The sequence below is a fragment of the Capra hircus genome, chromosome 1 (assembly GCF_001704415.2).
Source record: "Capra hircus breed San Clemente chromosome 1, ASM170441v1, whole genome shotgun sequence".
In the NCBI taxonomy this organism is placed as follows: Eukaryota; Metazoa; Chordata; class Mammalia; order Artiodactyla; family Bovidae; genus Capra; species Capra hircus.
This window is the reverse complement of record NC_030808.1, coordinates 140,050,194-140,066,759: the sequence shown is the minus strand read 5'-3', so window position 1 is coordinate 140,066,759 and position 16,566 is coordinate 140,050,194. Positions and strand designations below refer to the sequence as shown.

Below are 16,566 nucleotides of genomic sequence, written 5' to 3'. Positions count from 1 at the left end.
CATAATAATGTCAAAAGAGGTGAGGTTATCAGAGAGCGACAGCAAGAAAGATTTCAAAGACACTCCAGTCTCACTGGGAAAATAATGTCTGCTTTAATCTCCAAAAAAGCCTGTCGCTTGAATAAAAAGAGGGGTGAGAGGAGCCCACTGTGCCCACTCACAGATTTATTTGTTGCCTGTCAGTTTCTGTTCAGGACAAGAAGCTTCACTTATTTATTTATTTTTTTTCTCGTCTGAGAAATGGCAGTGCTAATGTCGCCAAAGACAGCAGAAATGGAATTACAAACACATACCCAGTAACTGCCTTAAGATGGTGTCTAACTAGACTCTTGTTATGATGTAACATCCTGTAACCGCTATGAATTAACTGATTATAAAAACTCACAATGCTATCAACTAAGAATGGCCACTGATATAATGTAGAATTTTGAAATATTTCCGGTGAGGACAAAGAAACTGGAAAGGAAGTTTAAAGAAACTGGAACTAATAATTACAGGTTCAAGATCAGACCAGAACACCTAGAAAGTGGAATCATAAAAAAGAACAGGTCTTGTTTCTGGAAATTATGGAGTAGTATGTATCACACTAACCTGCGAGAAAATGAAAATAATGAACTTTGGGAAAAGCAAAATAATTTACAGACCCTATGGAAATACCCAAAAGCAGGCAGAAAGAATTTGACCCTTGAAAGAAGGGGGAAATATCAGTAATTTTCTACACAAATATCACATTTCCCCTGAGGATATTTTCCAGTGCTAGTGGGGTGGGGCTTCACAGCTGGTGCTAGTGGTAAAGAATCTTCCTGCCAACGTAGGAGACATAAGAGATAAGGGTTCGATCTTTAGGCCATGAAGTCCCCTGGAGAAGGAGATGGCAACCACTTCAGTATTCCTGCCTGGAGAATCCCATGGACAGAGGAGCCTGGCAGGTCCATAGAGTTGCAAAGAATTACACATGACTGAGCACACACACACAGCCTTAATGAGATAGAGATGAATTTTTTCTTTAATTTATTGTTTTCAACATTCAAAAACCCCATCAATATGCATGACTACATCTATCAAACATAGTTTTTAAAAGTTAAAACCAAATAAAGATATTTTCAATAAACAAAAGCTTGTGAAGAGCATGATGCCAGAAGTCCTGCATGCTAAGAAACAGTAAATGAAACCATGCATGATGAAGAAATGACATGAATCTGGAAATTCAGGTAGAAATAAAGTACATGAAAAATGACAAATGTGTTGGTAACCATTTAGCAAAATTGTTTTCTCATTTAATTTTTCTAAATCACTTCAGTTCAGTTACTAAGTCATGTCCAACTCTGTGTGACCACATGACACAGCATGCCAGGCCTCCCTGTCCATCACCAACTCCCAGAGTTTACTCAAACTCATGTCCATTGAGTCAGTGATGCCAGCCAGCCATCTCATCCTCTGTCGTCCCATTCTCCTCCAGCCCTCAATCTTTCTCAGCATCAGGGTCTTTTCCAATGAGTCAGCTCTTCGCATCAGGTGGCCAAGAACTGGAGTTTCAGCTTCAACATCAGTCCTTCCAATGAACACCCAGGACTGATTTACTTTAGGATGGACTGGTTGGATCTCCTTGCAGTCCAAGGGACTCTCAAGAGTCTTCTCCAACACCACAGTTCAAAAGCATCAAATCTTCAGTGATCAGTTTTCTTTACAGCCCAACTCTCACATCCATATATGACCAATGGAAAAACCATAGCCTTGACTAGACAGACTTGTGTTGTCAAAGTAATGTCTCTGCTTTTCAATATGCTGTCTTGGTTGGTCATAACTTTCCTTCCAAGGAGTAAGCGTCTTTTAATTTCATGGCTGCAATCACCATCTGCATTGATTTTGATGCCCCCAAAAATAAAGTCAGGCACTGTTTCCACTGTTTTCCCATCTATTTGCCATGAAATAATGGGACCAGATGCCATGATCTTAGTTTGCTGAATGTTGAAATTTAAGCCAACTTTTTCACTCTCCTCTTTCACTTTCATCAAGACGCTTTTTAGCTCCTCTTCACTTTCTGCCATAAGGGTGGTGTCATCTGCATATCTGAGGTTATTGATATTTCTCCTGGCAATCTTGATTCCAGCATGTGCTTCTTCCAGCCCAGCATTTCTCATGATGTACTCTGCATAGAAGTTAGATAAGCAGAGTGACAATATACAGCCTTGATGTACTCCTTTTCCTATTTGGAACCAGTCTGTTGTTCCATTTCCAGTTCTAACTGTTGCTTCCTGACCTGCATATAAGTTTCTCAAGAGGCAGGTCAGGTGGTCTGGTATGCCCATCTCTTTCAGAATTTTCCACAGTTGATTGTGATCCACACAGTCAAAGGCTTTTGCATAGTCAATAAAGCAGAAATAGATGTTTTTCTGGGACTCTCTTGCTTTTTTGATGATACAGCAGATGTTGGCAATTTGATCTCTGGTTCCTCTGCCATTTCTAAATCCAGCTTGAACATCTGGAAGTTCACGATTCACGTATTGCTGAGACCTGTCTTGGAGAATTTTGAGCATTACTTTACTAGCGTGTGAGATGAGTGCAATTGTGCAGTAGTTTGAGCATTCTTTGGCATTTCCTTTCTTTTGGGATTGGAATGAAAACTGACCTTTTCCAGTCCTGTGGCCACTGCTTAGTTTTCCAAATTTGCTGGCATATTGAGTGCAGCCTTTTCTCAGCATCATCTTTCAGGATTTGAAATAGCTCTGCTGGAATTCCATCCTGCTTTGTTCGTAGTGATGCTTCCTAAGGCCCACTTGACTTCACATTCCAGGATGTCTGGCTCTAGGTGAGTGATCACACCATCATGATTATATGAGTTATTAAGATCTTTTTTGTATAGTTCTTCTGTGTATTCTTGCCCCATCTTCTTAATATCTTCTGCTTCTGTTAGATCCCTACCATTTCTTTCCTTTATTTTTTTTGTATTTATTTTTTTTATTTTTATTTTTTTTTAATTTAAAATCTTTAATTCTTACATGCGTTCCCAAACATGAACCCCCCTCCCACCTCCCTCCCCACAACATCTCCCATGTTTGCCTGAAATGTTGCCTTGGTATCTCTAATTTTCTTGAAGAGATCTCTAGTCTTTCCCATTCTATTGTTGTCCTCTATTTCTTTGCACTGATCACTGAAAAAGGCTTTCTTTTATCTCCTTGCTGTTCTTTGGAACTCTGCATCCAAATGGGTATATCTTTCCTTTTATCCTTTGTTTTTCACTTCTCTTATTTTTACAGCTATTTGTAAGGCCTCCTCAGACAGCCATTGTGCTTTTTCTCATTTCTTTTTCTTGGGGATGGTCTTGATCCCTGTCCTCTGTACAGTGTCACGAACTTCCATCCATAGTTCATCAAGCACTCTGTCTATCAGATCTAGTCCCTTAAATCTATTTCTCACTTCCACTGTATAGTCATGAGGGATTTGATTTAGGTCATACCTGAATGGTCTAGTGGTTTTCTCCACTTTCTTCAATTTCAGTCTTTGGCAATAAGGAGTTCATGATCTGAGCCACAGTCAGCTCCTGGTCTTATTTTTGCTGACTGTATAGAGCTTCTCCATCTTTGGCTGCAAAGAATATAATCAATCTGATTTCGGTGTTGACCATCTGGTGATGTCCATGTGTAGAGTCTTCTTTTGTGTTGTTGGAAGAGGATGTTTGCTATGAACAGTGCGTTCTCTTGGCATAACTCTATTAGCCTTTGTCCTGCTTCATTCTGTACTTCAAGGCCAAATTTGCCTGTTACTCTAGGTGTTTCTTGACTTCCTACTTTTGCATTTTTCTAAATAGCAACTGGCAAATTATAACAGTACATCATTTTATTATAGTTTTTAGCATACATAAAATTATACAAAGGACAGAATATAAACTAAATTTTTGAGATTATCTGTTGCAAGATTCCTCCATTTTATCTAAATAATTATAATTTTAACTTCTCATAGGTGATTAAAACTATAAAATTTGCATATACACACTCATATTAATATACATGTAATGAAAATGAAAAGGCAAATATGAAATGAGAGAAAATGTTTAGTACATACATTTATATATAATGTATAGTGTATATATATACATATGTCTGACAAACATTGTGTGTAATTTAATCTGACCTGAAAGTGTTTGTTGCTCAGTTGTGTCCAACTCTTTGCGACACCATGGACTGTAGCCTGTCAGGCTCCTCTGTCCATAGGATTTTCCAGGCAAGAATACTGGAATGGGTTCCCATTTCCTTCTCCAAGGGATCGTCCCAACCCAGGGATTGAATTCGAGTCTCCTTCATCACAGGCAGACTCTTTACTGTCTGAGCCATCAAGGATGTAATCTGGTCCATATACATGTAGAAGTAAATTTGTACCGACTTGTGTACATATGTGTATATTCATCATATTCGGTTTGTATGTGTATATTATACATATACAAGTATTCAGTAGACATAAAGAACTGCTACCAATCAATACCAAAGAAAAATAGTGTAACATAAAAATGGAAAAAAGGATTTGAACAGACATTTCATGAAAGGAAATACATAAATGGCCAATAAACACACAAAAAAACCAATAGTACTTCCATAGCATTTGTCATGGAGAAGAAAATGGCACCCCACTTCAGTACTCTTGCCTGGAAAATCCCATGGATGGAGGAGCCTGGTGGGATGCAGTCCATGGTGTCGCTGGGATTCGGACACGACTGAGCAACTTCACTTTCACTTTTCACTTTCACGCATTGGAGAAGGAAATGGCAGCCCACTCCAGTGTTCTTGCCTGGAGAATCCCAGGGATGGGGAAGCCTGGCGGGCTGCCATTTCTGGGGTCGCACAGAGTCGGACACAACTGAAGTGACGTAGCAGCAGCAGCAGCAGCAGCAGCAGCAGCAGCAGCATTTGTCCAATAATGCAAAATCTGTATCTAATCACAAGGAAATAGCAAACTGGATTTGAACAACTGACTACAAAGTAATTCTTCAAAAATGTCAAAGTCAAGAATTGAGTAGAAACTGAGGAATGTTACAGATTAAAAGAGACTAATGAGACACCACAAATAAATGTAAAGTATGATAGTGGTTGGACTGGGAAAAACAACTATAAGGGACATAACTGGTCAATGGACAGACTCTGCATTAGATAACACCACGGTTCCAAAGTTGCAGCTCCTAATTTTACTAACTGTACTCTGGTTGTGACAGAGTACATGTAGGGCACACACAAACATGAACGGAAGCCAAGAACAGGCTGAAGTCATGCATGGTGATAGAAATCCGAAGAGTGCACGTGATGCGTAGAGACTGCTGGAAAGAACCCCCGGCAACATGTTGGGAGGCGGTAGAAATGACTCTTATCTCCTTCATTTTGTGCTTCAGTTCAGTTCAGTCGCTCAATCATGTCCGACTCTTTGCGACCCCATGAACTGCAGCACTCCAGGCCTCCCTGTCCAACACCAACTCCCAGAGTTCGCCCAAACTCATGTCCATCAAGTCAGTGATGCCATCCAGCCATCTCATCCTCTGTCGTCCCCTTCTCCTCCTGCCCCCAATCCCTCACAGCATCAGAGAGTCTTTTCCAATGAGTCAACTCTTCGCATGAGGTGGCCAAAGTACTGGAGTTTCAGCTTTAGCATCATTCCTTCCAATGAACACCCAGGACTGATCTCCTTTAGAATGGACTGGTTGGATCTCCTTGCAGTCTAAGGGACTCTCAAGAGTCTTCTCCAACACCACAGTTCAAAAGCATTAATTCTTCGGCACTCAGATTTCTTCACAGTCCAACTTTCACATCCATACATGACTACTAGAAAAACCATAGCCTTGACTAGATGGATCTTTGTTTGCAAAGTAATGTCTCTGCTTTTGAATATGCTGTCTAGGTTGGTCATAACTTTCCTTCCAAGGAGTAAGCGTCTTTTCATTTCATGGCTGCAATCACCATCTGCAGTGATATTGGAGCCCAGAAAAATAAAGTCTGACACTGTTTCCACTGTTTCCCCATCTATTTCCCATGAAGTGATGGGACCAGATGCCATGATCTTAGTTTTCTGAATGTTGAGCTTTAAGCCAACTTTTTCACTCTCCTCTTTCACTTTCATCAAGAAGCTTTTTAATTCTTCTTCACTTTCTACCATAAGGCTGGTGTCATCTGCATATCTGAGGTTACTGATATTTCTCCCAGCAATCTTGATTCCAGCTTGTGCTTCTTCTAGCCCAGCGTTTCTCATGATGTACTCTGCATAGAAGTTAAATAAGCAGGGTGACTATATACAGCCTTGTGCTTACATAGGTGTATTTATTTAACAAAACTCATTCTGTTGGTACTCTTAAGATACATTTAGCTGTGGGTAAACTTTATCTACAAAAATAAAGGCATAAGTGAAGAAAACTTTCCCAAATAGATTTTAAAATAAAACTTGACAGTTCGATGCTTATTGTAAAAATCAGTTGAAAGAAATTTATAGCTAAACACCTCCTGACAAAATATGTTGAGTTGTAAGGTCAAATAAAACAACTTCAACATTTTCAAGCATCAACAATTGGTCATATACAAAGAATTATGACCAGAATAACATCTAACTTCTCTGTAAATTAAATGTAGAGCACATTGAAGTCATGTCTGCAGGGTTCTCAGGGTTAAAGTGTAGATTTTCTATGTTAATATTATGAAGTTATTTATGTCATCTTTGATAGTAAAAGAAAATGTTTGTAACCTAAGAATCTGACCCTGAAAAAATATACTTGAAAGCCTTCTTCAGCCTCCCAAAATGTGAGCTGGAATGAAGTTACGATTCAGCAATTTGCAAATGAAAAGATGGTGCAACACTTACCTTCAGTAATGGAATTGCAAGAGAGCTTTGGAATTTTTTTTCTGTTTTTTTTTAAAAATAATTTATTTTTTATTGAAGGATAATTGCTTTACAGAATTTTGCTGTTTTCTGTCAAACCTCAACATGAATCAGCCATAGGTATATATAAATCCCCTCCCTTTGTTTCTAACTTTTCTTTTGCTTATCTATGCTTTCAAATTTTCAGCAGTGAATACATGTAATTATTATAATTTAAGTTAAAACGTTAAAAAAATCTGTTAATCATTAACGTTCAATTTGCACCAATTAAAAAAAATATATCTCCACCATCAAGGTTTATTACTAGACACAGAAATCCAGTACATGTGATCATAGTTCTGTCAAAATGATGTATTTATGCCTGGAAAAAAAAAGTGTCACAATGTTGATTTATATGCCTAAAGCTGGGAGATCCATTGGTAACTTTCCCTTCTTTTGACTTTCACACATTTTCTCTAATATGTGTGTATCACTCTAATGTGTATGTGCTCAGTTGTATAGTCGTGTTGACTCTTTTTGACCCCATAGACTGTAGCCGCCAGGCTTCTCTGGCCATGGGATTCTCCAGGCAAGAATCCTGGAGTGTGTTGCCATTTCCTCCTCCAGGGGATCTTCCCGACCCAGGGATTGTACCTGTGTCTCTTGCATCTCCTGCATTAGCAGCAGATTATTTACCACTAGTGCCACCTGGGAGGCCCTGTATCTCTCTAATGGAGGCCTAATATACGTTAAAAAAAAATGCATTTGTTGTTACTAGCATATAACTTTGGGCTTCTCTGGTAGTTCAGCTGGTAAAAAAGCTGCCTGCAATGCAGGAGACCTGGGTTCAATACCTGGGCTGGGAAGATCCCCTAGAGGAGGGCATGACATCCCACTCCAGTATTCTTGTTTGGAGAATCCCCATGGACAGAGGAGCTTGGCAGGCTACAGTCCATGAGCTCACAAAGGTCGTACATGACTGAGTGACTAAGCACAGGACAGCACATAGAATATAACCTTAAGGAGGTATTTTAATACATGATTTAAAAAAATAATGGAATATGAAAATTTAGTCTTTGTCAAAAACATTGGAAATTTCTGTGGAAACATTCCTAAGATTAATCTCCTTGTTTTCCTGGGACGGTCATGAGTTGTGTCTGTTCTCCTAGCATCAGTTTTATTCTCAGAAGTATCCCAGATAAACTAATGACCACCTTACTTACAATGAGCTTCCCTGGTGGCTCAGATGGTAAAGCGTCTGCCTGCAATGCGGGAGACCCTGGTTCAATCCCTGGGTGGGGAAGATCTGGAGAAAGAAATGGCAACCCACTCCACTACTCTTGCCTGGAGAATCCCACGGACAGGGGGGGCCTGGTAGGCTACAGTCCATGGTGTTGCAAAGATTCAGGCATGACTGAGTGACTTCACTTTTCACTTTACTTATAATACTTACAGAATCTAAAGTATGACATAAATAAACTTATCCATGAATCAGGAACAGACTCACAGGCATAGAGAACAGACTGGTGGTTGCCACAGGGAAGGAGAGTCGGAGAGGGATGGATTGGGAGTTCAGGATTAGCAGATACAAACTATTTGTCAGTACATAAAGGGTGGATTCAATCGGCATGAGTTTGAGGAAACTCTGGGAGACAGTGAAAGACAGGGCAGCCTGATGTGCTGCAGTCCCCATGGTCGCAAAGAGCTGGATATGACTGAGTGCCTGAACAATAACAAATAGGATGGATAAACAGTGAAGCCCTACTGTATGCTCAGTATCCTGTGATCAGCGACAATGGAAAAGAATCTGAAAAGTAACATATGTCTGTATAACTGAATCACTTTGCTTTAGAGCAGAAACTAATAAATCAACTATGCTTCAGTAAAATAACATTTTTTAAAAAGAAAGAAAAGATACTTATGGAGACATTTAATAATACTGAAAGGGTCCAACTTGATATAGCTTTTACATAGGGCCTTCATGAAAATTCACATTCAGTTATCATTATTTATCATTAAAACTATAAAAGATGATTCCTCATGAGAAAATGACAGAGAGATAATCAATGTCTTAGTTCTTTCTTCCTCTAAACTGTTCCCCATTGAGCAATCCCTAATTAACTGGGAGGAAGTAGAAAGCTAAATTAGCCATGGAGGTGGGTGAATTTCCTCTGTTTGCAACTTTGGGTGGGGACCTAACAGTTCTGAATTATAAACTTCTTGGGAGATGACATTCTCTATCATGAACATCTGAGTTGCATGATTATGACAATCAAGAAATAGAGGAGAGAGAGATTAAAGCTAGCTAAGTCTCCATTTACTTATTTTGAAACTGAAGTGTTGTCCTACGTGGAACTTAGCTTTATCAATAAAACCAGTCTTCTGAGGGGCGTTTGATAGCCACTCCACCCACCCTCTAATCATCCAATAGACAGACTCGGAAGTCCTTTAATTATGCATATATGCCACTTCCGTGCGTGGTTTGTCTTCCTGCAGATGGAACTCCCAAAATCATTTCCGCCTTTAGTGAGAAGGTGGTGAGTCCGGCCGAGGCCGTGTCCCTGATGTGCAACGTGAAGGGAACGCCACTGCCCACGATCACGTGGACCCTGGACGACGACCCCATCCTCAAGGGCGGCAGCCACCGCATCAGCCAGATGATCACGTCGGAGGGCAACGTGGTCAGCTACCTGAATATCTCCAGCTCTCAGGTCCGCGACGGAGGTGTCTATCGCTGCACGGCCAACAACTCGGCGGGCGTCGTCCTCTACCAGGCTCGAATAAACGTAAGAGGTGCTTGTCGAATCAACTCCTCAAAAAACACACATGACTCATTGTAGCGGAGAAGGAGGTTTCTGCATGCACCGAGCCCAGTCTTGGAATGCCAGACCGGATTAATGTCGCTTCCTTGTCTCCTGCCCTCTTGCTTCACACTGAGGAATGGCAGTGACCGGATCACTGCTGGAAATGGCATTTTGGTTTCCTTAGTCAGCTTGTTCTCTTGTTTTACTCTTAAACTTGTCCTCTGGAGCTTTCTTTTCCTGGTTTATGCTCTGCATGCTCTCTCCTTCCTCCTCTTCTGTTCTATGACATTCTTCATGTACGTGGTACTTAACTTACATTCATAGTGCAACATGGCATAACCTCCATCCTCACAATCTATTTTACAGAGAGAGTTAAACAGCTGAATTGCTAACAGCGTCTCACCAGCTGAATATGATTGTTCAGTGAAGCTTGTTACTTTTTATTGATTAAATTGCCTTTTAGCCTATAATTCAAAATGTTTTAAATAGACGTAGTTGATAATTAGCACTCATTCAATTCATTGGAAGGCAATGAAATGAAAAGAAAAAAAACCTTCTTAGTGGAAAATGTCAAATGCAGAAAAAAATTGCTGAATTGAAAAAGATGTCCTTACATGAAAACAAATACATTTTTAAACTCAAGGAAAAGTGTACTCATTTCCACACATAAAATGTACCCTTAAATTATTTTCAAGAGTTTCTCTGTGTCTCTCCAGGGCCTGCAAGCATTCGACCAATGAAAAACATCACAGCAATAGCAGGTCGGGACACATACATTCACTGTCGTGTGATTGGCTATCCGTATTACTCCATCAAATGGTACAAGAACTCGAATCTGCTTCCTTTCAACCACCGCCAAGTGGCATTTGAGAATAATGGAACCCTAAAACTCTCAGATGTGCAGAAGGAAGTTGATGAGGGGGAGTACACCTGCAACGTGCTAGTCCAGCCCCAACTTTCCACCAGCCAGAGTGTCCACGTGACTGTCAAAGGTAAGGCTGTGCCCTCTGTCCCCACCCAAGTCACCACTGCTAAGTTTGTCCACTAAGAGTGAAATAATCTGAAAACCTGCATGTTCAGAATGAAGAATGATAAAGTGTATTAGATGTTCTGTTCTCTTCGCCAGTGCATCCTCACCGGACTGATGGTTAAGATAGGCTTCTTTCCACATGAATTTTTGGCTTGGTTTTCCAGAGGATGTGTGTTTTGATAATATCATAGAAAAAAACACATCATATCTAGTTGTCGGACAAATCATTATAAAACACTTAGCTTTGTTTTTCTACAGTCTCCTAAAAGTAAGTTCTTTTAGAATCCACCTGGAAGAGATTTTGTGCAATGCGTAAAGACTTCACACAAAATAAATGAGCAGATCAAAGCAAAAATAAAGGAATGAACTGAATGGACAACCCCACAGAAAATTTTCTAGACTTTTATATTTTTCTTTACATCATGACATCATGATGTGGACAGTCATGAAATCTAACCATCAGGATGAATTTTGGTGATCATGCAACTCAACACCAGCCTCCTTGTCATGCGGTTAAGCTGCATGTCTGAGCTGCCCAGTTACCTCCCTAGGTACCAACAACTGTCTTTTAGTGTCTTGGCTGCAAAACTTCATAGCTTTTCTATGGTCCTCCCCAGTCATTGTTAGTTTATCTATTTAGGGACACCTATAAATTCTCATACACACATGCACTCTCACATAATGTAATGTATTACTTGGTGTATGTTATGAAACGTATGGTTTCCCTTGTGTCTCCGTGGTAAAGAATCTACCTGCCAATGCAGGAGACATGGGTTCGATCCCTGGTCCAGGAAGATCCCTTGGAGAAGGAAATGGCAACCCACTCCAGTATTCTTGCCTGGAGAATCCCATGGACAGAGGAACCTGGTGAATTACAGTCCATAGAATTCACAAACATTCAAACGTGACTTGGCAACTGAACAAAAACAACAGTGTAATGTATTTATATTAATACATGTACATACACCTGCACATGAATAATTTTGAATTTTTAAACAACTGCATATCTTAAGAGTTTTCTCAAATCATTAGAAATTCTTGGCAAGCCAGATTGGTCATAGCTGCAGGAAACTTCATTTTGTGATTTATTTCTTGACCCATGATGAATGGAATATCTAGTATGTCCAGCAGGTCAATACCTTAGAAAATAAGTCCTATTTGATAGCTAAGAATTTTCCCCAGAAGAAACCAACCCCAGGGATAAACAGAAACCAAGCAAAGAATGTTGATAGGGAGGATGCAGGGGCGGGCCAGATGGAAGGAGGCTGTGAGCTGTGACAATCAGATCAGGGAGACAAGAAGCAGAATGCCCTCCCAATAAAGATGATGTAAAACCAAAGACATCTATCAAACTTTGTTGGTGTTCAGTCACTCAGTCTTGTTTGACTCTTTGCAACCCCACAGACTACAGCACCCCGGGTCTCCCTGCCTTCACCCTCTCCTAGAGTTTGCTCAGACTCACGTCCATTGAGTCGGTGATGCCACGCAACTGTTTCATTCTCTGTCATCCTTTTCTCCTCCTGTCTTCCATCTTTCAGAGCATGAGGGTCTTTTCCAATGAGTTGGCTGTTCACACCAGGTGGCCAAATTGTTGGAGCTTCGACTTCAGCATCAGTCCTTTCAATGAGTATTCAGAGTTGATTTCCTTTAGGATTGACTGGTTTGATCTCCTTGCACTTCAGGGGACTCTATGAAACTTTACCACAGCCAAATGATCAAAGCCAGAGTCATTCCTGGCTGTCTCTAATGACAGCAGAGTAGATGACAAAGTAGATGTGCCCATGGACCCTGCCATAGGAAAATATCACACACTAACAAAAATTTTATTAGAAAGACTTTAAACAATGGGCTTACCAAGAAGCTGGGAATACAAAACTTGCTAAAGAAATCTGGGTCCGACTGGAATTCATTCATCGTAGGTTAACATTTTGTGCACACGTCTGGGCAGAGGGGTATTCCCAGGTGGCTCAGTGGTAAAGAACCTGCCTGCCAGTGCTGGAGACTCAGGAGATGCAGGTTCAGTCCCTGGATCAGGAAGATCCCCTGTAGGAGGAAATGGCAACTCACTCCAGTATTCTTGTGTGGAGAATCTGACGGACACAGGAACCTGGAGGGCTTTAGTCTATAGGATTGCAAAGAGTCGACTACGGCTGAGTGACGGAGCATGTGGCCGAGGAGAGAGTATATGTTCTTGTTGTCCAGTCACTAAGCCACATCTGACTCTTTGGGACCTCTTGGACTGCAGCATCCCAGGCTTCCCTGTATTTCACTCTCTTCCTGAGTTTGGTCAAATTCATGTTCATTGAGCAGGTGATGCTATCTAACCAACTCATTCTCTGCCACCTCATTCTCCTCTTGCCTTTATACTTTTTGTTTATTGTTGCTTCAGGACATGCTTTCTTATATTTCAGGGAGCAATGTCTAAACTAAATACAATTCTGTCTATTAATACTACAGTATATCCCACTTTTATTGAATTTTATTTTTGTGTAAACAAATAAAATGATGAAGCCTGCTTATACCTCTTAGGGCTTCCCAGGGAAAAAATAATAAATTCTGGTTTCCTTTATGTCAACCTAGGGCTTACTTCTTAGAAGTAGTCATATTCACATTCATTGCCCTCTCACAAAGATATTTAAAATAATTCAAGATACCACTTGCTTTTCTTGCTTAAGATGATATCTGACTTTCAGCATTTGGTAACAGTTAGTAAATTAATGATTTTAGCCTTTCTTCAGATGTCAGTGGAAAGGTTGTAACCAAATTAACTTCTGAGCATTTAAATAGGAATTTTAAAATGTTTTGAAATGAAATATGTAAATTAAATCACACTCCAGTGGTCAGGTTTGTAGTCCATCAAAGCTTTTAAAAACTAGTAACCTTTGCTCTTTTCAATTATGATGAGTTACGATAAGAGAGAGAGAAGGAATCGACTGAATTACAGGAAAAGACTGAGGTTTCTGACTTTCCCTGTAGATCAGGACTGGAAGAGTCTTTCTCATTTTATTCATGTATATACAGCTCCATTACCTTTGCAGTTAAACTGCACGGTGAATATTATTGTATTCAGATAATTTTAGAGGAGCAAATATGATACCTAAAAATTTGGCTTCATTTGGAAATGGGCCCCATTGTTTCCACTAATAATGCTGAAAAGTGTAAACCAAACCATTTTTATCTTACGTCCCAGAGGTTCTCCTCTAACACTGAATAGAGTAGTGTGTGTGTGAGTGAGTATATGGCTGTGAATGTGTGTGTGTGTTTACATGACACTGGAAGCAATACTGTTTTTCAATCATATCTTTTTTTGCTTTTTTCCTTCCTTCATTTAAATTGTATCATATGATTGGAAAAACAATTTTAAAAACCTCAAAAACCAATATAAATAGCATTAAGCATTAATAATGCCTGAGACTTAAGTTCTAAAATACATTAATGAGAAGCTTGGGGCTTCACTGCTCGCTCAGTGATAAAGAATCCAGCTGCCAGTGTAGGTGACCCAGGTTCAATCCCTGGTTTGGGAGGATCTCCTGGAGAAGGAAATGGCAACCCACTCCAGTATTCTTGCCTAGAGAATCCTATGGACAAAGGAGCCTGGTGGGCAACAGTCCATGGGTTCACAGAGTTGGACACGACTAAGCGGCTAAACCTCCACAATTTTGCTGTCTTCAAACATGCAGGGAGGAATGAAAGTCAGAATCCCTTCTTTCACTCCATTTCAGTTTAACAAGCAGTGTTATATTTAACACATTTCAAAGCTTTTCTTGCCCCATTTTAGGTGCCACATTGAACTTGAACAGTGCCTAATTGAGTGTTCTAATTGCTAGGGACCAACACTGCCAGAAAGTTAATTGGCTGCTAGGTAAAAATGTCACCTTCTATTTGTATTTATGTAAAACTTTGTCATTTACAAAACACTTTTATAATTGTAACCTTAATAATACTCACAGTGACTCTGTAATGTAGGTAAAACATCAGCAGAGAAAGAGAATAGGAGAGAGCAGGGAACTTGCTCAGAGTTGCCTGGTAATGTATTCAAGACTCGAATACACATCTCTACTTTCCAGCTAGCACTCCACAGTGTGTTACCGAAAAGTAATTCACATCGCAGTGGGAAGCTAGGATTAATGTGAGGAGACATTAAGTCAAAAAACCTAGAAAGAAAGCTATTTTAAAAGCTGAGAAAGAACATTATTTTAGAAGTAAGGGGCATGTGATACGGGGCACCTAATTTAAGAGAGAAAGATAATTAATTAAATTGAAGCGATGAAAGAGAAGAAATGGATTTGGTGAGGGAGGGTGAGTAAGAACCAGAGATGACTCCAGAAGTTCTAGCCTGGATGATGGAAAAGTGAAGAGAGGGAGTCTAAAATGGTCATGGCTTGGGAAAGTCTTATGAAGAGAAAGGTGTAGGGTCACATGTCTGTGGACCATGATTTTGGATTCTGACTGGGGGGACTTTGAAATATGGGTTTGGTGAGTGGGCTGATATGAGTACATCTTTCCTTTTCTCCTTTGCCTTTTGCTTCTCATCTTATCACACTATTTGGAAGGCCTCCTCAGACAACCATTTTGCCTTTTTGTATTTCTTTTTCTTGGAGATGGTCTTGATCCCTGCCTCCTGTACAGTGCTACGAACCTCCATCCATAGTTCTTCAGGCACTCTGCCTATCAGACCTAATCCCTTAAATCTATTTCTCACTACCACTGTGTAGTCATAAGGGATTTGATTTAGGTCATACCTGAATGGTCTAGCGGTTTTCTCCACTTTGTTCAATTTCAGCCTGAATTTGGCAATAAGGGCTTCATGATGTGAGCCGCAGTCAGCTCCCAGTCTTGTTTTTGCTGGCTGTATAGAACTTCTCCATCTTTGGCTGCAAAGAATATAATAGAGTTAATACAGTTTTGCTAAGAGAATGCACTGGTCATAGCAAACACCCTCTTCCAACAACACAAGAGAAGACTCTACACATGGACATCACCAGATGGTCAACACCGAAATCAGACTGATTGTATTCTTTGCAGCCAAAGATGGATAAGCTCTAAATAGTCAGCAAAAACAAGACCGGGAGCTGACTGTGGCTCAGATCATGAACTCCTTATTTCCAATGTCAGACCTAAATTGAAGAAAGTAAGGAAAACCACTAGACCATTCAGTTCAGTTCAGTTCAGTTCGGTTGCACAGTCGTGTCCTACTCTTTGTGACCCCATGAATCGCAGCACATCAGGCCTCCCTGTCCATCACCAACTCCCAGAGTTCCCTCAGACTCACGTCCATCGAGTCAGTGATGCCATCCAGCCATCTCATCCTCAGTCGTCCTGTTCTCCTCCTGCCCCCAATCCCTCCCAGCATCAGAGTCTTTTCCAATGAGTCAACTCTTCACATCAGGTGGCCAAAGTACTGGAGTTTCAGCTTTAGCATCATTCCTTCCAAAGAAATTCCAGGGTTGAGCTCCTTCAGAATGGACTGGTTGGATCTCCTTGTAGTCCAAGGCACTCTCAAGGGTCTTCTCCAACACCACAGTTCAAAAGCATCAATTCTTTGACACTCAGCTTTTTTCACAGTCCAACTCTCACATCCATACATGACCACTGGAAAAACCATAGCCTTGACTAGACGGACCTTAGTCGGCAAAGTAATGTCTCTGCTTTTGAATATACTATCTAGGTTGGTCATAACCTTCCTTCCAAGGAGTAAGCATCTTTTAATTTCATGGCTGCAGTCACCATCTGTAGTGATTCTGGAGCCCAGAAAAATAAAGTCTGAGACTGTTTCCACTGTTTCCCCATCTATTTCCCATGGAGTGATGGGACCGGATGCCATGATCTTCGTTTTCTGAATGTTGAGCTTTAAGCCAACTTTTTCACTCTCCTCTTTCACTCCCTTCAAGAGGCTTTTTAGTT

General features: G+C 40.4%; 1 protein-coding gene across 1 annotated transcript in view; it reads left to right on the top strand.

Moving 5' to 3' along the window:
• Positions 1-16,566, top strand: part of DSCAM (DS cell adhesion molecule) — an 833,405-nt gene that overhangs the window by 508,982 nt on the left and 307,857 nt on the right. The window contains exons 7-8 of the mRNA XM_018051616.1: positions 9,325-9,621; positions 10,349-10,624. Coding sequence (XP_017907105.1) covers positions 9,325-9,621; positions 10,349-10,624 — 573 coding nt within the window. The remainder of the gene's footprint in view (positions 1-9,324; positions 9,622-10,348; positions 10,625-16,566) is intronic.